At 34.8% G+C, this 22,675-nt stretch overlaps 1 protein-coding gene across 1 annotated transcript in view; it reads left to right on the top strand.

The window, feature by feature from the left end:
• LOC150108357 (protein phosphatase 1H) overlaps positions 1–22,675 on the top strand; it is a 112,611-nt gene that overhangs the window by 70,179 nt on the left and 19,757 nt on the right. The window contains exons 8-9 of the mRNA XM_090415760.1: positions 9,177–9,240; positions 21,422–21,529. Of these exons, the coding sequence (XP_090271886.1) occupies positions 9,177–9,240; positions 21,422–21,529 (172 nt within the window). The remainder of the gene's footprint in view (positions 1–9,176; positions 9,241–21,421; positions 21,530–22,675) is intronic.

Genomic DNA, 22,675 nt, shown 5'->3' with positions numbered 1-22,675 from the left:
GGGTGTGCAAGAAGGAACTTGTTCACATTTATCTTGATGGCTATGGATGGTATTCCTTGGGAAAATAATCTAAATTGGCAGACTATTCTAGAGGGATACAGTGAAAGGAGTGAATGAAGAGGAGGAGAAATTTGTTCTGTAAGTTTGTAGATGAATGGTGAGGGAGTGTTCATTAATTACTATATGCATTTAAACTCATTTGACAGAGTTGGAGGTATTATTGATGCTAATTCTGACGAACAATGGCTGTTGAAATATCTGTAGAAGATACAAGCAGCAGAAACTGTCCTGTGTTTGTGAAAGTGAGTAGAACCACTGCATTGGTTGTATACTTAGAGAACTATTCATCGTCAGTCAGAAAGTTGGTAGTCTTACTGTAGAATTTATGGGGAAGACCAAATGATGGGAGTTTACTTTTTTGTCGAGACCTGATCAGAAGCTTTGGAGATATCGTTGGCAACCATTTGGGGCTCACCAAACTTTCCGTGGTATTTGTTCAGATAGGTGACATAAATGAGTAGAATCACCTGTTGACCAACAGTAAGGGAATCCATGCTGGAGGTCACTTATTAACCGAGAGTATTCAAGATACTGTAACAGTTGAGTGTTGAGGGATAATTGTTTCCCTTACTTTAGAAAGAACCCGAGTAAGAGAATTTGGATGGTAATTTGAGGGTATAGATTTCATTTTAGAAATTATGGACTTTACAGCCATGTTATAAATAACAGTTTTAATTTCCCAGTGTTTCGATCTTCGTATTAAGGTCATCATCTGAAGTATATACAAATATATAAGCTGAGTTACATTTCACACAGTAAGATAAAAAAAAACAATGATTTGATCACCGGTTATTTTACTGGCATGACCTCTAGTGAAAAAAAAATACAGATAAAATTACAAATTAATTATTTAGAAAACTACGTCAAAGCTAAATTCTATTTAAGATAACATGAGAGAAACATTCTTCTAATAAATAGTTTTCTTACAGTAACAATGATGTCCTATTTTTAAAATTACAATTGTTATATTAGATTTAGGATTCTGGATTATCTACGGCCCTGTTCATAGTTAACTCTTAGGGAGAAAGGTTCCATGGGTAGAATATGTCCCTTCCATATGCTTGGGATTTTTAGACCATCATTATTGTTCAGATTGGTGTGGTTGATAAGAATCTCACAGGCTTCCTTGAATTTGTGTTCATACCATGTTTTGGTATGATGTAAACAACTGGTGCTTTTCCAGTCAATTCTGAGTAAAGTGTTCAGAGCATGATCAAAAAGGCTAGCTTCACCATAGTTATATTTAATGTGTCGTTTATGTTCCTTTTGTCTGATAGGAATTGTGCATCTTGTTTCCCATATATATGGTAGATTACAGGTGCAATAAATACGGTACCCTCCAAGGTGGGCCATTGGAGGGAGTAGTTCTTTGGATGAGTTGAGTAAGCTTTTTAATTTTGCAGGAGGTTTAAAGGTGGCTCTGAGGTTGTATTTCTGTAGTATTCTGTTTATTTTATCTGATGTCCCTTTAATGTAAGGAATGGTTATAGTGTTATTGTAGTCTGGTCTATCTTTGTTTTTTATTGAGGTGTTGTAGAGAATTTTGTTAATAGTGTTTTGGCTGTAACCATGTTTTAGAAAAGTATTGCTGATAACTTTAAATTCATATTTCAGAGCTTGTTCATTGGAGCAGATCTTCAAAGCCCTGTTTTTTAGAGTATTAATGATGCCCTGGAGTTCTGCATGGAAAGGGAATTGGCAATCACTAACACAATGTACAAACAGCACAAGAGGAGACTGTACACATGGGTAGCACCTGGGAATCGATATAAGAATCAAATTGACTACATTTTAATTGACAGAAGATGGAGGACATTAATCATTAACACCAAAACATTGCCAGGAGCAGATTGTGGATCAGACCATCAATTATTAATCTCTAATTTAAAGATCCATCTGAAAGCAAATAAGAATAACAGCAACAAAAGATATGACTTTTCACAAATAGACAACAAATTTACAATGGACATTGAATCAGAGCTCGAGAAAGAAAAAAGCACACCTCAGGAACAAAGCATTGAATCATATTGGACACACCTAAAATAAACCATTGCAAAATCTGCAGCCAAACACATCCCAATAAAAAAGAATGGTAGTCCATGGATTACAAAAGAAACCCTAGAACTAATTGAAAAAAGGAAACAAATTGGCAAAACCCAAATTACCTGATCCTGAATAAAGCTATTAAGAAATCTTGTCAAAATGATAAAAATAGCTATATCCAAAACATCTGTAAAAAATAAAGTCACTCCAACTCTAATGAAACAGCAGATTTATTCAAGAAGGTTAAGGATATAACCAAAAAATTCAAACCAAAACTTAATATAATTGCAGAGGAAAATGGCAAGATCTTAAATGACACTAATGACATAGCCAGAAGATGGAAAGAGTATTGTGCCAAGCTTTACAAGGATCCAGCTATTCAACAAGAAGACGAAGGAGCTATGGAAACAGAACTGGAGATCCTCATAAGTGAAATAGAACAAGCAATTAAAAAATTAAGGAAAAACAAAGCCCCAGGTCCTGATTCAATACCAGCTGAAATGTTGAAAAACCTTGGAGAGAATGCAGTCAACTGGATACACGATTTATGCAACAAAATCTGGAAGATGGCCGAATGACTGGACCAATTCCACCATTATCCCAATCTACAAAAAAAGCAATCGCAACGACTGTGAAAACTACTGCACCATTGCCCTTATCTCACATACCAGCAAGATTTTACTACACATTATTAAGGAGAGATTACACAGTTTTATAGACCATCAGCTCTCAGAAGAACAAGCAGGATTCAGAAAAGGTCGAGGGACTAGAGATCATATATCTAACATCAGACAAATAATTGAAAAAGCAAGGGAATTCAACTTAAGCCTTTAATCTATGCTTTATAGATTATTCCAAGACCTTTGACTACATGAGGTGGGATGTTTTATGGGATATCATGCAAGAATCAGGAATACCAAACCATCTAATAACCCTCATAAAGAACTTATATCAAGGAAATCAAGCAACAGTAAGAATTGAAAACTCACTGTCCCCTGCATTCCAATTTGAAAAAAGGATCAATACAAGGATGCATACTCTCACCATTATTATTCAAACTTTCAGCGAAACTATAATGAAAAGATTTCTAGAAAAGTGGAATGGAGGCATTAAATTAGGTGGCCGAACAATCACTAACCTACGATATGCAGATGACACAGTGATAATAACAACAAGCGAACAGGAATTAGAATGGGAAAGCCTAAGGCACGGTTTAAGAATAAATCAGGATAAAACAAAAATAATGATTTTAAACAATGTAGAAAAGATAGATGTAGAAGGAATTGAAATTGTCGACCATTTCAACTACCTTGGAGTGATGATAACAAAAAAAAGATGGATGTAAAAAAGAGATAAGAAGAAGAATAGTACTAGCTAAAAAAGCAATGATTGATTTAACCAAGATCTGGAAAGACAGGCACATGTAAAAAGACAAAAATTAAGCTTGTCGAAACCTTAGTTTTTTTTCAATCTTTCTCTATGCTTCTGAGTCTTGGACTATGACAGAAGAAGAATTGGGGTGTTTGAGCTCTGGTGCTGGAGAAGATTGTTAAGAGTGTCTTGGACAGAAAAAAGAACAAACAAAAGTATTCTAGAAGAACTGAATATCTACACAAGACTGATAAACATAATCGAAAAGAGAAGACTGTAATATTTTGGACACATGTAGAAGGGAAGGCAACTGCCTAGAAAAAGTAATCATCCAAGGTAAACTGCATGGGAAAAGAAAGAGGGAACCCCCCCAAACAGGTGGATTGACCAAATATCAAGAATCACCGAACTTAAACTAGAACAAGCAATAAGAGAGGCACAGGAGAGAAAGAAATAGTGAAGCATCATCAGAAAGGTCACGAGTCCTCAGACATGAGATCAGAGAGAGAGAAATTATGCCTAGTTTTTGTGTTGGTGGTGGTAGGAGTTTGTGTATATATTGGCCAATATGTGTCGGTTTCTGGTAAACAGTGAAGGAAAGACTGTAAATGGAAGTGTCTTCTGTTTTTCAATCTCAATTGTGAACTGTGTTTGTGTTGTTTGTGTGGCTAAGGAAAGTATCTAATGTCTGGCGGCTATGGGGTCAGATCGCAAAAACATTGTCAACATATCTAAGCCAGACTTTGGGTTTTAAAGGAGAGGAATCTAGAGCATGTTGCTCAAAATTTTCCATATAAAAGTTAGCAATTGGGGGGGGGGGGGGGAATAATCGCTTTGCCTTCTTTTTGTAGATAGAAAGCGCTTTGCCATACAAAATAACCAGAAAGTAATACATGCACAAAGAGCACTGTGATATCTGGAGGGGATTTGTTCTGTAAAAGGAGGATTGTGTCATTGATTGGAACATTCGTAAAGGGGGTAGAGATGTTAAAACTGACTAATAAATTATCTTTTTCTAATGTAATGTCTTTGATTATGTTTATGAAGTGTTGTGTTTCTGATATAGGAGGGGGGAATGATCTACCAACTTCTTTAGTGTTGCCACTAATTTCTTCGCTAGGTGATAATTCGGGCTGTCTTTACCTTCGACTATTGGCCAGAGTGGTGCGGTTTGTGTATCTTTGATAGACCATAAATTCTCGGCGAATGAGCGTAGTGCGAAAGTAATTTTTTGACTATCTTCGGGTCATATAGTAATTGATTTAAGTAGTTTCTCTGTTTTCTTTTTTATTCTATTGGTTGGGTTGTAGTTAAGAAGTTGGTATGTACTATTTTCCGAGACTAGCAGATTCATTTTTTCTAAATAAGTGGTTTGGTTTAGAATAACGGTGGCACTTCCTCTATCGGCTCTGGTTATTACGATGTTTGGATTTGATTTTAATGATTTCACTGCTGTTAATTCGTGTTTCGTTAAGTTGCTTGTTATTATTTTCTAATGATTTATATTTAAAATGTTGGCTGTTTCTAAATGTATTTTATCTGCTATGTTATTTGGGATGAATCTTTAGCCTCTTTCAATATTACAAATAAAATCCAGTTTGTTCATCTGGGTGCTATGGCAAAATTTAGACCTTTACTGAGTAGCAAGAGTTCATCTTTGTTTAAGGCGTGGTTGCATAGGTTAACTATGTTATTGTTACCTGCAGGTGATTGGTGGCTCCTGTTGTTTCTTGCTTCTGGTTGGTTGTTAACGTTTGCTGTGAAGGAATTCATATATGTCCGTTGGTTTTGTCAATCTTTTAGTCTATGAAATTTGGATATGAGATCTTCTTTCTTAGTTTGAAGGATAACGGACAACATGGCGAACCATGATCTTTTCGAGGATAATCCAAATATCTGCGTTCAAGTAACTTGAAAGTTCAGATTTTACATTTTGTACCTGGTTTTGAATAACAGCCAAGTTTTTTCTCATAGGCTGAATCTGTTCTCTGAGTAACGCTTTCTCCATGCGGTGGTATATTCGTTGCACCTTTGTTGAGGTAAATTTTTTCTTTAGTTTGATGCAATTCGGAATGATATTGCTGTCCTTACAACGTTTTAAAAATGCCAGTCGATTGATCAAACCAGAAATATGAATCTTTAACTTACCATATTGATTGCATCGCTTGTGGGTCAAATCTCCATGAATTATCAGAATCCTTTCTTTTAGCGTTGCATGCTGATCAGCATTTATTTTAGAAATTATAGACTTTACAACCATGTTATAAATAACTATTTTAATTTCCCGACATTTCGACCTTCATATTAAGGTCATCATCTGAGTATATACAAGAAATTATATTTTATATACAAATATAAAAGAAAGGGTATAGATTTCTTGCCATTTTTAGGAATAGATTGAATACGGGCTAATTTTCCAGATGGCAGGATAGTGGGAATAAGTACCAGAATAAGAGAGTGTAAAATGACAATTTTACACTCAACTGTTACACTATCTTGGACAATTGGAGGAATGCCATCAGGGCCAGAAGACCTTTTGGTATCTAGTTTGAGCAAAATTTTTAGCTCTCTGGGCAAAAGGGCACACTGGACATTGAGAGTAGTGTGTGTGTGTGGGGGGGGGGGGGGGGGGATGGTTAACATTTACAAAAATTGGAGCAGTAGGAAGCCAGGAGATTGGCTTTTTCTGTGGGTGATGATGCAACAATGGTGGGAACAATGTTGGACAGAAGTTGCAACTAATTGCATTGGGTAAAGACCAGGATGCAGGTTTCCTGTTTTTGGTTTCTCAGTGTCAGTTTTTGATGTTGATAGTTTTCTTTCACCTATTCTGGACTTTTGCATAGACAGTTTAGGTGGATGTGAGCTAGTTATAGTATGCTTGATTCTTCTCTTGTGCAGCTTTGACACACCTGGGAGAGAAACTTATTCTGGAACAAGGAATAAATGTTTCTGTGCCAATAAGAATTATTTTGGTGATGCATTCAGCACATAGATTTAGGTCAGGTGGCCAGAAGCAATAATATATCCAAGAAAATGTGCAGATTATCCCACTTGACTTTCTTGTAATGCTATACAATGTATGGATGGGAGTGATTGTGTTCATGTCATTTCATGGGAGAAGAGATCAACACTAGATTATTGTCTGAACTACCTAGAGAATGGACTACATACAACTGTGCTTGGATAGGCCATTGGTGAGGAAGTTAGGGTTGTCTGTATTCTGGTAGGCATATGTACTATTTGTGTAAGGTTGTTGGTGATGGCAGATGACGCTACCTGCTTGATCTGCGTAGTTGAAGTAGGAGAGCCAGTTGGTATTGTGGACATTGAAGTCTCTAAGGAAAATGATCTCACTGTTAGAAAAGTTGGATTGAACAATATCAATTCTTAAGGAAATTGAAAAGTTCAGAATGGTTGGTGGCATTAAGATAGCAGTAGAGGCAGCAAATGAATTTCACAGAATGTAGTACAGAGATTTTTATCCAAAGAAGGTGCAAATTCAGTGGCAAGCCCTGAAGAAAACATTGATTCAGCCAGACAGGCATGTGATGAGATTGTCTGCAAGGATAGAAAAATCAGAATTCCATGGTGGACACTGGAAGTTAAAGAGGCTGTGAAAGAAAAGAAGAAAGCATCAAAAATTCCTGGCAAATAAGTCAGCTTGTGCTCTTAGAGAATACAGAGACAATGTAAGAGAGCTAAGCTATGTATGAAGGTAGCTAAACAAAAGTCATGGGATGACTTTGGTAAGAACGTAGAAAATATCAGGAAGGTGGCAAAATATTCTGGAGTCTGTTGAAACAGCTCGAAAATGGAGAAAAGAGATATCCTTGATGAATGCAGTTATTTCGAAAAATTGCTAATTGAAACAAGAAGTGACAGCACAGTGTTAAAAACACTTAGCAGGCATGCAATAATACTTGATGCAATCATAACAGCCATCAAAAGCCTGAAATGTGAAAAGGCAGCAGGAATAGATGATATTTGACCAGAAAGGCTCAAGTATGGAGCAAGAAGGTATAAAAATCTTGCAGTACTGCACTGCATAGTTTACAAAGCCTGGACTGAGGGATGAATTCCTGATGATTGGAGTACAGCTCATAGTATCCATATATAAAAAGGGAAATTATACTGAATGTGAGAATTACAGAGATATTCTTCTTCTACTGAGTGTTCCTGGTTAGATTTATGCAAGTATACTTGAAACATGGTTAAGAAGGATTGTGGAAGGGAAGCTTGGTGAAGAACAAGCTAGATTTGGAACAAATAGAGGCTGTCAGTTTCACATTTTCATTTATGACAAAGAGTAGAGAAGTCATGAGAATATAGCATAAGAAAAGGTGCTAAGAGAAAAAGCTATTCAAAAAACACTAGTTATATGGTGTCAATGGGATATTATGTCAAGCAATACTTAGTCTTTATTTAAGTTGTAAGTCAGCAGTTAGAATTGAAGGAAATCTGGTGTCAGACAAGGATGCACATTATCCCCTCTGTTATTCATTATCTGTATGGATCACATTATGAAGGAAAGCGGCATTAAACCTGATATCAAAATTGGAGATGTTAATCTTAGTTTTTTAATTTATGCAGATGATGTTATACTTTTAAACAAGTTTGCAAGATTCCCCAACTAAATTGAATAACTGTTGTAATAGATTTGCTATGAAAATAGCAATAACAAGACAATGAAAATAGGCAGAAACATTGAAAACATCAACTGCATCATGAATGGAGACCCTATAGAACAAGTAAAGTATTTCAACTACTTAGGCACAATTTTTAATGAAGATAGTAAATTAAATATGTAAATAGACAACAGGATCAATAAAGCTGGTAAGGTAGGAAATCAATTGAATAAATTTATATGGAATAAGAGAGAAATTAGTCAAAACATTAAATTAACTGTATACAAGATAGTGTTGAAACCAATTTTAGCTTATGGATCTGAGAGCTGGGTTAGAAATAAAACACTTGACCAAAGACTAGAAACCACAGATATGAGAGTCCTGAGAAAGATTAGGGGTGTGAACAGATGGCATCAATGGTAATATCATATTAAAAATGAGGATATTATGAAAGAACCTGACGTTGTTAGCATCCAGAAATGTGTTATTCTTGCAGAAAGGCTTATACGCTTCATGATTATTAGGTACTTAAGGAATTGACAGCATATACTAGGAATATATATTAAAGTTTGATTTAATTTATATTTCTAGTATACGTTGTCAATTCCTTAAGTATCTAATAATCAGAAATGTGTTAACAGAGCTAATCTCAGGTGGTATGGTCACTTAAACAGAATGGGAGAAGAAAGATTAGCAAATTAAGTGTTCTCTGTCAGGTTAGCAGGAAAAAGACCCAGAGGAAGACCAAGATGTAGTTGAATTGATATGGTATAAAGTTCCTTAGAAGACAGAAATATAAGATCTGATAATGTTGTAGTTTTGACAGATAACATGTTGATTTGGAGGAAAATTGTTGTTAGGAAGTTAGTAATGATGTAAGTTTTTCATATAGTACAATATAATAATATACTGCACACTCCTTAAGGGCACATGTCAGGAATTTGATGATGAAATATAATTATTTCAAATAATGTGCTCTTTATTTGCAGTACAATATTTTAGCAGTACTTTGTTTTAGATGTTTATTTTGGCAAACTAATTTTGCATTGTCATGTTCTTTCGTTCATGATGTAGGGCCTACAAAACTATCACTGTGGATGACCTAAAGTTTCCGTTAATATTTGGAGAAGGCAAGCGTGTAAGTATAATTCTTTATTGATGTTCAAAACCATGTAAAATTATTCTGTATAATTTATTTCTGTATTTATGAGGGTTGTTCGATAAGTCCGTGCAAAAATGAAGAAAACATAATTTTTTTGGGACAAAAATTTTTTATTTTTCAACATAGTCTCCTTTGAAGTCTATACACTTAGTCCAACGATGCTTAAGTTTTTTGATCCTGTCCATGTAGTATGATTTGTCCAATTCTTCAAAATTGGCAGTTGTTTCGGCAATCACCTCATTGTTTGATGAAAATCTCTTTCCTGCCAGTGATTTTTTTCATGTTTGGAAACAGATATTAGTCAGAGGGAGCCAAATCTGGAGAGTGGGGGGGGGGGGGGGGGCGAAAGGACTTCATAGCGTAAATCGAACAATTTTGCTGTCACAATTGCAGAAGAGTGAGCAGGTGCGTTGTCATGGTGAAAAATAATCTTCTTTTTCACCAAGTGTGGTTGTTTTTCATTTATTTCATTATTAAAACGATCCGGCAAAGACTCATAATACACTCCGGTAATTGTTCTGCTCTTTTCCGAGAAGTCTATGAGGATTATGCCATGAGCATTCCAGAAGATGGTGGCTATAACCTTTCCTGCTGAAGGAACCATTTCCACTTTCTTTGGTGCAGATTCCCCACTTGCAACCCATTGTTTTGACTGTTCTTTGGTCTCAGGCTGGTAGTGATGAATCCATGTTTCATCCAATGTTACAAAAATGCAAAAATTCCTCTGGATTCTGTTAAAACAGCTTCAAGCTGTCATTGCAACAGTTCACACATTGATGCTTTTGATCCAAACATGTACCCATCTTGCGGATAGTTTCTCGCATGTAAAATGTTATGCACGCAGTCATTTGAGTTGCCCACAGCCTTAGCAATTTCACGCACCTTCACTCTTCTATCATCCATCACCATATCATGGATTTTTTCAATAATTTCTGGAGTAGTGACCTACAGGACATCCTGAACGTTCAGCGTCACTTGTGCTCATATGGCCACTTCGAAAGTTACTAAACCACTTATAAACCTTTCTAATCGAAGGTGCAGACTCACCATAATGTTTATTAAGCTTAGCTTTGGTTTCCTGAGCCATTTTGCCTTTCAAAAAGTAATGTTTAATCACTACACGAAATTCTTTCTTATCCATTTTTCACAAATCACGGTACTTGATCGGTTCAAGTGAATGCCAAACACAGAGTAATAGATCTATCTGACTGAAACTTATTATGTGATCCTCCAACAGTTGCCAGCAACTAAAAATAACCTCGATACATACTGGTAGAGGCATCTCCTTAGACTTTGCACGGACTTATCGAACAGCCCTCATAATCATGACATAGAGGTATGATCCTATATATCACAATCTTTACAGATTTAGAATTAGTTATATAGCAAGCTAATGTTTTGGAATCATGTCCCATTTCTGGAGTAGATAAGTGCATCTTCCATGAGATGTGCTTATCTACTTCAGAAAAATTAATATGATTACATGCCACTAACACATTTGTTAGGAAAAATCTGAGTTTGTGTCCTGTCTAAGATGTGAAGAACCTTAATAAGGACATTTCAGCTGAGAGTGAGTTAAGTTAGCAAAACTCATACAGTGGTACAGGGTTTTTTCCTCCTCCAGAACATGCATATCAGAAGAGTATGTGCAGTTAATAGATTATAATATGCTGTAATAAGACATAACCATAGCTTTAATTGCTTTGGCCATAATTCTCGATAAGAACCATGGCAGTAATCAGTAAGTAAATAGATGACTGTAGACAAGCATAAAGTTATATTTTGTAATTCTATTCTTGTATAGCGAATGACATCATTCATTATCCCAAACTGTTGAACCTAGAGTTGTGTTTTGACATATGTTATAGTTTAGTTTAACCTAATTTTGCCATTAAAACAATTCAGTCATTCAGCAATAATGCACAGATGTGTGGTAAATATTAGATATATTTATCACACATCTGCACGAGTTTCCTCGCAAAAATATGGTGTTATCAAATTGGAAGACCACACTATCTGTTCTCCATTTGAAGTGCTGCACAAAGAAATTTCTACCATTAAACAAATTGCCTTTATCAATGGCTACAGCCCAAAAATTATTGAGAATCAGTAGTTTTTTCTCCTCCTCCTCCCACAAGAAGCAATTACTCCTCTGGAATTGGCAGCCCTTATATCAGATCAGCTCCTTGCTGCCATCTACTATGGATATAGTACAACTTTTACTGCTACTTGGAGTCTTTTCAATTCCATGTACTTGCAAGTTTTGGTCAAGGAGGCTGTTATGTCACTAAACTCATTTTTGAATATCTGAATTATTACACAGTTGCTGCTGCAAACCTTGAACCTCTTTAAAGAAAGTGCCGAAGCCATTCTCTGGCACTCTAACCTCATCCTCAGTGACTGATTATTTCTACCAAAAATTTTGGAAATTGCTCTCAGTAAGTGTATTTCTTAGATTTTTGTTTTGTTTTATTTTTATTATTTTTTTTTTTTATTGTTATACACATTCACACATCTAATTTGGATCCAAATAATAGCATATGGCTACCTTGCAACTACATATAAAAAAATAAAAAAAATAAGATTCTCCATTTACCTACATTCTTGCTGCTTGAATTTCCCAATTCTGTTTCATACACTGATAATTTACAATACTTAATCATCATCATGTGTATCAAGGATTTAGGCCTAGCATGGCCTTTTCCGGCCTTAGAAGTCATTGTTGAATCATTTAAGAGGACATCCTGGTTTTCTTTTTCCTAATGGCTTAATTGAATATTTACAGTACTTAAACCAAAATATTTGTATAATTAAGGGTAGTTAATTATATCATGCCACTCTGTTGAGGTGTGTATTTTACTTTTTTTTAATGAGTTTGCTTACCTCTACAACAATGACTCCATTGTAATAGTAATGGTAAGCATAAACTTACAGTATATTAAGAGGCTCAGTTTAGTATGATCATTACTCTCCTGTGTGGGGGTTTTACAGAAATACAATTACTGAAAGCCATTTCCAAAATTTTTGGTAGAGATAATCAGGCACTTTCTTTAAAGATGTTCAGGTTTGCTAGGAAGAACAGAATCTCCACTATATTTATAGTTGATGCAAGTGCTCTACTGTTCTTTAGTGTGTGTTATCTGCACTGGAAGTTGCACTCAGTATGCCAAGAGTTTATATTTATTGGTATCTTCCAAGAAGAAACCATAACTTTTTTTTTTTAATAATGAGAATTCTGCTATCAGTGAAATTTTGAAATCTCCTGTTGTACATTAGTACTTTGGATGGAGTGAAATAAAATTTTTTGGAAACCCTTCTCTAGAAGGCAGATATGGAACTTTTCAAGCTATTCCAGACCTCCACTAAGCAAAGTAGTAATGTTCATACTAGACATTGAAATTCATCTCCTAACTAAAGATATTCACAAAACATCTGGTCTGCAGTGGGATTTAAATCAACAGCAACATATTGTTAGAGTGCTATCCATTCAGCCAACCGGGACAGTTCAACTGCTATTAAGCAAATAACTCCTGCTTAGTTATCTTTATCAGTTTAATGTTGTCGAATATGATTATGCAGTTTGATATTTAAGAAAAAGTATTTTGTGGACAAGTTGGAGTTTGAGCCATGCATTACAAAGGTGGGAAAAATTCCACAAAGGATTATTGCAATGTGAGGAGAACAGATTTCTAAAAAAAAAAAAAAAAAAAAATGAGGTAATTATGATGCTACTTTATAAATTCTGATATAAAAAATTATGCAGACTATGGTGCTTAGTTCAAGTCACCTATGTTACAAGGGAGATGAAGAAAAAGTGGAGCATATAATGGGAAAACAGATAACTAAGATAGCAGAACTGCTGAATAGTCTACCTATGAGGATAGCTTAAGGCAGTGTTTCTCAAACTTCAGATATCTGCGTACCCCTTCTTAAATTTTCATTATTACCAAGTATCCCCTAATTAATTTATTAAAATATATTGATTAGAATTAAATATCTATTTTATTTGAATTTATATGTTCATGTAAACAAAAAATATGATTTCTTTTAAAATTTTGGTTCTCTAGAGATGTCAGACGACACACTCTCATCAATTTGATTTGATCCAGATGCAATATCGACATTTTCTTGTTGGTTACAGCTACTTGTATTTGCTATATTGCTCCCTTTTGGGGGTTTTATAAATCCAATCTTTAACCAATGATCCATACGTAAGAATTTGAAAGCTTAAAAAAAATACTGTATTTACTCGAATATAACTCTAACTTTTTTCCCAGAATTAAAGCTAAAAAATCGTGTTACGAGATACATGCGGGAATTTTCGGAAACTAAAGTTTTCAGAAAAAAAACTGAAAATGGTGTGACTTACCAAGAAGCTCCTACTCACTATCATTACTTTTGGCATCAAGAACAGTTTCTTTGTGTGCATCATCAAAGTCATCTTTCCCATTATTTCAAGCAAAAATTACCAGTAATTTACAAGACTTGAGATATATCATATGAGACCAATCATATGTGAAGAACTGCATATGATTGGTGTGGTATTAACAAAAGATCACGCGAACCAAAGGCAAATTAGCATTTCAACAGTTGAGTTGAAATTCTGTGATTCATTAGTTAGTGCCCTTTTATCTCGGTTGTCTCTAATTGTACTGTTTGTTGAAAAAGTTAATGACTCCTTTAATTATGCATAGCCTAAAATTGCCACGTACCCCCTAACAACCTTTCGCATACCCCCAGGGGTATGCGTACCACACATTGAGAAACACTGGCTTAAGGAAATAAGGATTACAGATCTTGGTGAAGCAGATATACAGTAGAAAATATCATGCTATAAAATTTTATAAGCAATAGGGAAAAGAAAAATAGTCATCTCTAAAAGTTGAGTAAAAATGTAGCTATTATATAATTTTTCCTTGTATATAGGAGTGGTGAATGCCTGTCTTATCAATGAATTAATTTTTTAGGTATGTGTAAAGGGAAGTCTTTGGAATTCTGGGAAGTACCAGTTTAATGATTACAGTTATTGATTTCATGATCAATAACTGTAATCATTAGGGGTGAAAAATTAAAGATAAAGATATTCTAAATGTCTGGAATAATTACTTTGAAAGATTGCAAAATAAAACAAGGAATGACAGAATAGTGGTAGAAACACTCGGCAGGAATGCATACAATACTTGAAGTAGAAAAGACTACTAAGAACCTGAAATTTAGGAAGGCAGCTGGAATAGATTATATTCACTAGAAGTACTTGAATATGGTGGTATAAAAGTTCAGTGGCTACACTGCATAATTCAGAAGGCCTGGTCAGAGGGTTGCATTCTGGATGATTGGAGTAGAGCTCATAGTATCTATAAAAAGGGAAATAAAACTGAATGTGAGAATTACAGAGAAATTTCCCTATTGAGTATTCCTGGTAAGATTTATACAAGTATACTTGAGAAATGGCTGGGATACTTGTGGAAGGGAAGCTTGGTGAAGAACAAGAAGAAAAGTGGTATTAAATCTGATATCAAAATTGGAGATGTTAATCTCAGCCCTTTACTTTATGCGGATGATGTTACACTTCAGAATAGGCAACAAAATTAGCAAAACTGGTATGGTAGGAAGTCAGCTGAATAAATTTATATGGAATAAGAAAGAAATTAGTCAAAACACTAAACTAGCTATATACAAGACGGTGTTCAAACCAATTTTGACTTATAGATCTGAAAGCTGGTTAGAAATAAAATGATCTCTGACTAGAACGAGAGTTCTGAGAAAGATTAAGGGGCTTGAAATGGTATCAATGGCAGTATTATATTAAAAATAAGGATGTTAGGAAAGAACTTGACATTGTTATTATCCAGGAATGTGTTAGCAGAGCTAATCTCAGGTGGTATGACCACTTAAACAGAATGGGAGAGAAAAAAGGTTAGCAAAACAAGGGTTCTTTTTTAGGATGGCAGGAAAAAGTCCCAGATCCAAGTGGATCAATATAGTAAAAAGTGCCTTAAAAGATAAGATTATAAGATTTGGCAATATTGGAGTCTTGGCATGAATTTCACTTGATGAATTACAGGCTCTTATCAATGAACTCCAAATTGCTGGAAAAACAGCTGGCCTAAAGAAGACCCAAATCATGTTTAATAGCTAACCAGAAATAATAAAAATCAATAATGATGAAATTAAACAAATAGATCATTACATATACTTAGGCCAACAGGTATCAATGGAACAAAATATCATGGATGACATTAAAAGACGCATCATGCTTGGGTGGAAAGCATTTGGAAAATTACATTCAATATTTAAAAGCCAACTACCATTATGTCTGAAAAGAAAAGTTTTTAGCCAATGTATTCTTCCTATATTGACATATGGCTGTGAAACATGAACACTAAATGCAAAGGAAATTCAAAAATTAAGAATAACACAATTTAGTATGGAAAGAAGTATGTTGGATATCACAAGACTTGATCACGAAAGGAATATGTGGATAAGGAATCAAACCAAAGTCTCTCTGGCATCATAGGAAGAGTGAAATATCTGAAGTGGTAATGGGCTGGTCAAATTGCTCGAAGACAGGATCAACAATGGGCAAAAGAAGTACTGGATCGGATTCCACAAGAGGAAGAATGACCATGATGTCGACCTAAATCATGGTGGATTGATGATATCAGATTTGCAGGTGTGACATAGCAAAGGAGAGACATGGTCATGCGTGCACGCACGCACGCACGCACGCACACACACACACACATACATATATATAGCAATTTGTAGTATTTATTTCATATTTATATATACTGACTATAACCGAGACTAGAATAACAATTAAATTTATTCAAAACGCAACATGTTTCATCAGATTGTTCGACGTCTTCGGGCATGGGAATATAGAAAGCAAATAAACGCTATAAGAAACATCATATCACTATACAAACAACTATTATAAAATTCAATTAGTTTTTTTTTTTTTTTTTTTTTTTTTTTTCAATTAGGAAATTGTTATGGACCCTCATCACATAAATAATAACCTTAGCTATAATCTACCGGACTCTTTCAGCTCTGCTATCCGATATTGGCAGACTCATGAAAAATCAGACGCACGCAGCTGCTTAACAATAGAACTTCAACATGGACAGCAGCTACAGTTCAAAACTAATTGAATTTTATAATAGTCGTTTGTATAGTGGTAATTCGGGCATGGGAATATAGAAAGCAAATAAACGCTATAAGAAACATCATATCACTATACAAACAACTATTATAAAATTCAATTAGTTTTTTTTTTTTTTTTTTTCAATTAGGAAATTGTTATGGACCCTCATCACATAAATAATAACCTTAGCTATAATCTACCGGACTCTTTCAGCTCTGCTATCCGATATTGGCAGACTCATGAAAAATCAGACGCACGCAGCTGCTTAACAATAGAACTTCAACATGGACAGCAGCTACAGTTCAAAACTAATTGAATTTTATAATAGTCGTTTGTATAGTGGTACGATGTTTCTTATAGTGTTTATTTGCTTTCTATGTTCCCATGCCTGAAGAAGTCGGACAATCCGATGAAACATGTTGCGCTTTGAATAAATTTAATTGTTATTCTAGTCTCGGTTATAGTCAGTATATAAAAATATGTATATGTGTGTGTGTGTGTGTGTGTGTGTGTGTGTGTGTGTGTGTATATATTGCACATATTATTATGACACCTTCACTGAGTCCATGATCTCCTCACTGGAAGACATCACATAATCTATGTTTATAATAATACACATATTGGAAGAAGTAAATAAACAAACTACATTGCAGAATTAATGAAACCTAATAAACTGATTTTAAAAATTATTTTTCCTTAATTGAAGAAGTATTTATTCTATTCATAATACAGTACCAATTTATATGTGCAATGCATATGCTGTTGTAATCATTCTTTCTCAAAAAAAAATTAAATTGATAATAGCACTTTCAAACTTATAGTTTATGGAGAAGTTATAGTCAATATAGTTAATCCAAAAGATGTAGCTTTGGATTCCATTGAATTGACATTCGGAGATCAGTATCTGGCATGCAGTGATATGTGGAGACTAAAGAAATACTTAGTATGTTCATTTGTACTAAATAAGTTAATGTACCTTGCATAATGGTGTATTTTTGATATATCTTACTAATCATATAACAATGACTATCTTCATTTATTTAGAAAATTATTGCTGTAAAAAATTTATTGTTGTGTAATTCCAGTAAAATTGTCTTTCAGTAAAGTCAGGTAAAAGTATTATAAAAACAAATTTGAAGTAACTTGATAATAAATAACAGAAAACATCACAGGCGTATCAATAACAAATAGCTTAGTTAGTATAAATGATTTACGATTGGAACAAAAACATCAGGGGTGCTTCAGGTGCAAAGCTGTATAACTGAGAGATCTCCACATAGCCTTTAAAGGAATGCGGAGACGCGACCAGGGCTTCTGACCTAATGTCCAATCCTCACCATCTCATAGTGCACCCTGTTGGGTATCTACCTGGATACTGAATGAAAGAGGATGGGCTGGCAATTTGGGATTTAGCCGACCAAATTGTATTCTTATTGGCTTAAACCAATATACAAATGATGGTACAAAATGACAAAATTTAATGCCAGCTGGGGCATCGCCCAGTTAAACAAGGTCCCCGTTGTTTTCGCCAGGGAACCAGGGTGAACAGCAAAAAGTCAGCTATTGGAACAAATCTGAAAACACACCCCAACTCAACATCACCAGAGATAAAGATCAGTACTATCAACATAAGAAGCCTGAATTGCAAAGAAATAGAGCTAGCTGAGGAATTAGATAAGTACCAGATTGACATAATAGGAATGACTGAAACAAAAAAGAAAAAACTGGTGAGATCTATCCGAGCAATAAATACAAGATGTTATATTCAGGCAATGACAATAATGGAAAAGGAGTAGCCATAGTATTCAACACAAAATACCAGGCTCATCTTCTTGAATGGCAGGCAGTATCAAGTAGAGTGATTTGGGCAAATATCAGAATGAGGAATTGGACAATGAGACTTATTTGTGCCTATGGTCCCACAGAAGGTTCTACTAAGGTAGAAGTGGAAGAATTTTTTTGATGCTTTAGAGAAAGCAACTGATGCAATGAAAAAGGAAAAATTGGTCCTTGTTGGGGATCTAAATGCAGAGTAGGAAATGATGGTGAGACATACAATCAAATATTTTGGGAAAATTTGGAGAAAAGAGCAAAGCTAATAATAATGGCAAATACCTGTTGGATTTCTGCTCAGGACATGGACTGGTTATTACTAACACCATCTTCCAACATAAAAATGTGCACAAATTCACATGGTGAAAAGCAGCAAGGAATAAGAAAAGTCTCACTGACTATGTTATTGTTGATAGTGAAGTTTTCTCCCTGGTGCAGGACACCAGAGTGTACAGAGGATTTGAAATTGGAAGTGAACACTATTTAGTCTTGAGCAGGATAAAATTGAATTTCATATTGAAAAGAAGAACATGTAAGAAAGTTTTAAAGCGAGTAAAAGTTGAGCAGCTCTCAGATGTGAACTGTAGACTAAAATACACAAAAATTATTGAAGAAAAAATGAAAGAGTTTGAGAACAGGAACCAAACCTTGGAGATTCAGTGGCAATCCTTGAAGAAAGCCCTGACTGATTCAGCTAGGGAGGCATGTGGTATGGTTGTCTGCAAGGATAGAAAAATCAAAACTCCATGGTGGCCAGAGGAAGTTAAATAGGCAGTGAAGGAAAAGAAGAAAGCATATCAAAAGTTCCTGGCAAATAAGTCAGCTTGTGCTCTTAGAGAATACAGAGACATATGTAAGAAAGCTAAACAGTGTGTAAAACTAGCTAAACAAAAGTCATTGGCAAGAACATAGAAAATAAATATCAAGAAGGTGGCAAAATATTCAAAATATTCTGGAGGTTGTTGAAGAAGCTTAGGAATGGAGGAAAAAGTGCTGTAAAAGGAGTTAGAGATGATAAAGGTGACATGAAAATGAGAGAAAAAGATATCCTTGAAGTATGAAGTAATTACTTTGAAAAACTGCTAAATGAAACAAGCAGTGATGACAGCACAGTGGTAAAAAACACTGACCAGGCATGCAGTCAGGAATACATATCCATACTTGAAGTAGAAAAAGCCATCAAAAGCTTGAAATGTGGAAAGGCAGCAGGAGTAGATGATATTCGACCAGAAATGCTGAAGTATGGTGGTATAAAAGTCTTACAGTGGCTGCACTGCATTGTTCAGAAAGCCTGGACAGAGGGACGAATTCCCGATGATTGGAGTAGAGCTCTCATAGTACCCATATATAAAAAGGGAAATAAAACTGAATGTGAGAATTACAGAGGTATTTCCCTATTGAGTGTTCTTGGCAAGATCTATGCAAGTATAGTTTAGAAATGGTTGAGAAGAATTGTGGAAGAAAAGCTGGATTCAGGCCAAATAGAGGCTGTCAGGATCAGATCTTCACTCTACAACAAATAGTCGAGAAAGCATGGGAATATAATAAAGATCTGTATTTAAGTTTTGTCGATTTGGAAAAGGCATATGACGTGCCACGAGAAAAGCTATTCAATACGCTACAGTTATATGGTGTCAATGGGGCATTATATTAATCATTACTTAGTCTTTATATGAGTTGTAAGCAGTTAGAATTGAAGGAAGTACACAAAGATGGTTTAATGTTTAAATCCAGTACAGGTCTGCAAGATTCTCTGATTAAATTGAATAACTGTTGTAATAGATATGGTATGAGGGTCAGCAATAAAAAGAGAATGAAAATAGACAGAATCATTGAAAATGTCAACTGTGTTGTGAATGGAGAACCTGTGGAACATGTAAAACATTTCAGCTACTTAGGCACAATTTTTAGTGAAGATGGTAAATTAAATATAGAAATAGACAACAGAATCAGCAAAGCTGGTATGGTGGGAAGTCAATTGAATAAATTCATATGGAATAAGAGAGAAATTAGTCGGAACACTAAATTAATGTATACAAGACAGTGTTCAAACCAGTTTTAACTTATGAATCTGAGAGCTGGGTCAGAAGTAAAACACTTGACCAAAGACTAGAGACTGCAAATATGAGAGTCCTGAGAAAGACTAGAGGCATGAATAGATGGCATCAATGCATTATCATATTAAAAATGAGGATATTAGGAAAGAACTTGACATTGTCAGCATCCAGGAATGCGTTAGCAGAGCTAATCTGAGGTGGTATGGTCATTTAAACAGAATGTGCGAAGAAAGACTAGCAAAACAAGTGTTCTCTTCCAGGTTAGCAGGAAGACGACCTAGAGGAAGACCAAGATATAGGTAGATTGATACGGTACAAAGTGCCTTAGACGATAGAAATATAGGATCTGATAATATCGGAGTCTTGACAAGTAACAGACTGAATTGGAGGAAAATTGTAGATAGGAAGTTATTAATGATGTAAATTTTTCATGTAGTACTATCATATCCTGTACACCCCTTGAGGGTACAAATCAGGAATTTGATGAAGATGATGAGATATTGCTGTTTTGAAATTTTGATTTAACTTTTTATCTTCCTAGGTGTATAGCTTCCTCTGCTACACTCAGGAAGTTACACAAATTGCATAGCAGTTTGTGTAACTTTGTAGCAGTGGGTGGTATATTCAGATAGTCAAATTTAGATTAAATTTCTAGCAGTGGATAGTGTGTTTAGATAGTGACCATTACCATAATGCATAACAATATACAAGTGGCTAGTCACGACAATACTTCACATGCAAATTTGCTTACACTTTGTTTGGATAAAGGATTTAAAAAAAATATAATTTCTTATCAAATATATATACTTTGTAATTACGCAAAAAAAAAATACAATGTTTTTATTATTATTATTACTTATAACACCTCCAGGGAGTCCAAAGACTCATCGAGGGACGGCACCTGCTCTACAACTCTCCGTCACATTTTTTTTTTGCATTTACATTTCAATACAACACTAGTGTGTATATGCTTGATAATGTAGAATTAACATAATTATTTTTCTATTATTATTACTATAATTAGTCTTTGTAAATAAATTATAATGAATATATATAAAAAAAGAAAAAATGAACTGTCTCTATAAAAGCATATAATAATATCTATAATTTTTATTATTAGAGTCGAGTCTTGGCAACTATTGGAGTTACTAGAGGATTTGGTGACCATGATTTGAAGGCATTGAATACTGATATTGATATTAAGCCTTTTCTCACACCACAACCAGAAGTAAGTTTTTCCATTATGTTATTATTGAACTTGCTGTAAAGCCTTACTTCTCTTTCAGTTGTGACCACCTTCATCTATAGTGGACCTTAGAGTAATTGGTTATATAATTATGCAAAGCAGTGTTACTGTTGTAGTCATGTAGAAAAGGTGACAATATGACAGACCTTTAGAGGTACCTTCTCATGAGGACTCAAGTGTTGGGTGCTCAAAAAGAAAGCTCACTTTCTGTCTAAAACAAAAGCACAGGAAGTGGATGCTTTTGGTGATTGAAAAGAGTACAGTGTATTACAGGCTAATCAACTGTTGCATTGTTGGATGGTAACAGTTCATATAAAAAATATTAATTCCCTTATTGATGTGATTGTGAGAATCTTGCTGTAAAGATGGAGAGGAACAAATATTTTGTGTGTTATTAATTAAAGTTTTGACAACTCCAGTCCTCTGGGAGACATGATGAGAAGAACTTTGTATATATCTGACATTGCAGGTAGTTTACATTAAATACTGGTTGACAAGGTACTAGAAACTATGGTGTGGGTGAAGAGGATGCCTTAAGACCTGCAAACTCCCAGAGCTATACTTTTTTTTATAGTAACGGCAAATATGTCATCTACATAGTGAATCAGGAAGATTTGAGGACTGACAAATGGTGGAAAACAAATCCATATCCTCCAGGTGGTTTAAAGAGTAATTAGCAAAGAATGGTATTGAAGGCTCCCTATGACTATACCTTTTAGTCTGTTTGTAGATATTATTTTTCTGGCTGAAGTATATGTGTTCAACTATGAAAAACAAACTTTCACCTCTATCTTTAGCCAGTATTGATTCTTGAGTATAATTAGCATACTTTGATCACACAGAGTCTTTGTGGGTGGGGGGGGGGGGAGATTAGTAAACATCAGTACTATGTTTACTATCTATTTAATATTATAGTAGACCACATGCACTCTTCCAGGATGATAATGCAACATATCAGTGATCTCTCCACGATGAATTTTAATTTGAGAAACATGGAGGACATCTCCCCTCCTCCATCTTGATTTGACTAACCAATTTTCAGGAACTCAAATAATCAAGCACGTTACATATTCTGTAAACACTGTACTATTGATTCAGCTTGGGATTATGAATTCACAATACCATCAT

The sequence above is a fragment of the Typopeltis vanoorti genome, chromosome 3 (assembly GCF_054136105.1).
Source record: "Typopeltis vanoorti isolate ZY-2024b chromosome 3, IOZ_Tvanoo_1.0, whole genome shotgun sequence".
Taxonomy (NCBI): domain Eukaryota; kingdom Metazoa; phylum Arthropoda; class Arachnida; order Uropygi; family Thelyphonidae; genus Typopeltis; species Typopeltis vanoorti.
Note: the sequence above shows the minus strand (reverse complement) of the source record. Positions and strands in the feature narration are given on the sequence as shown.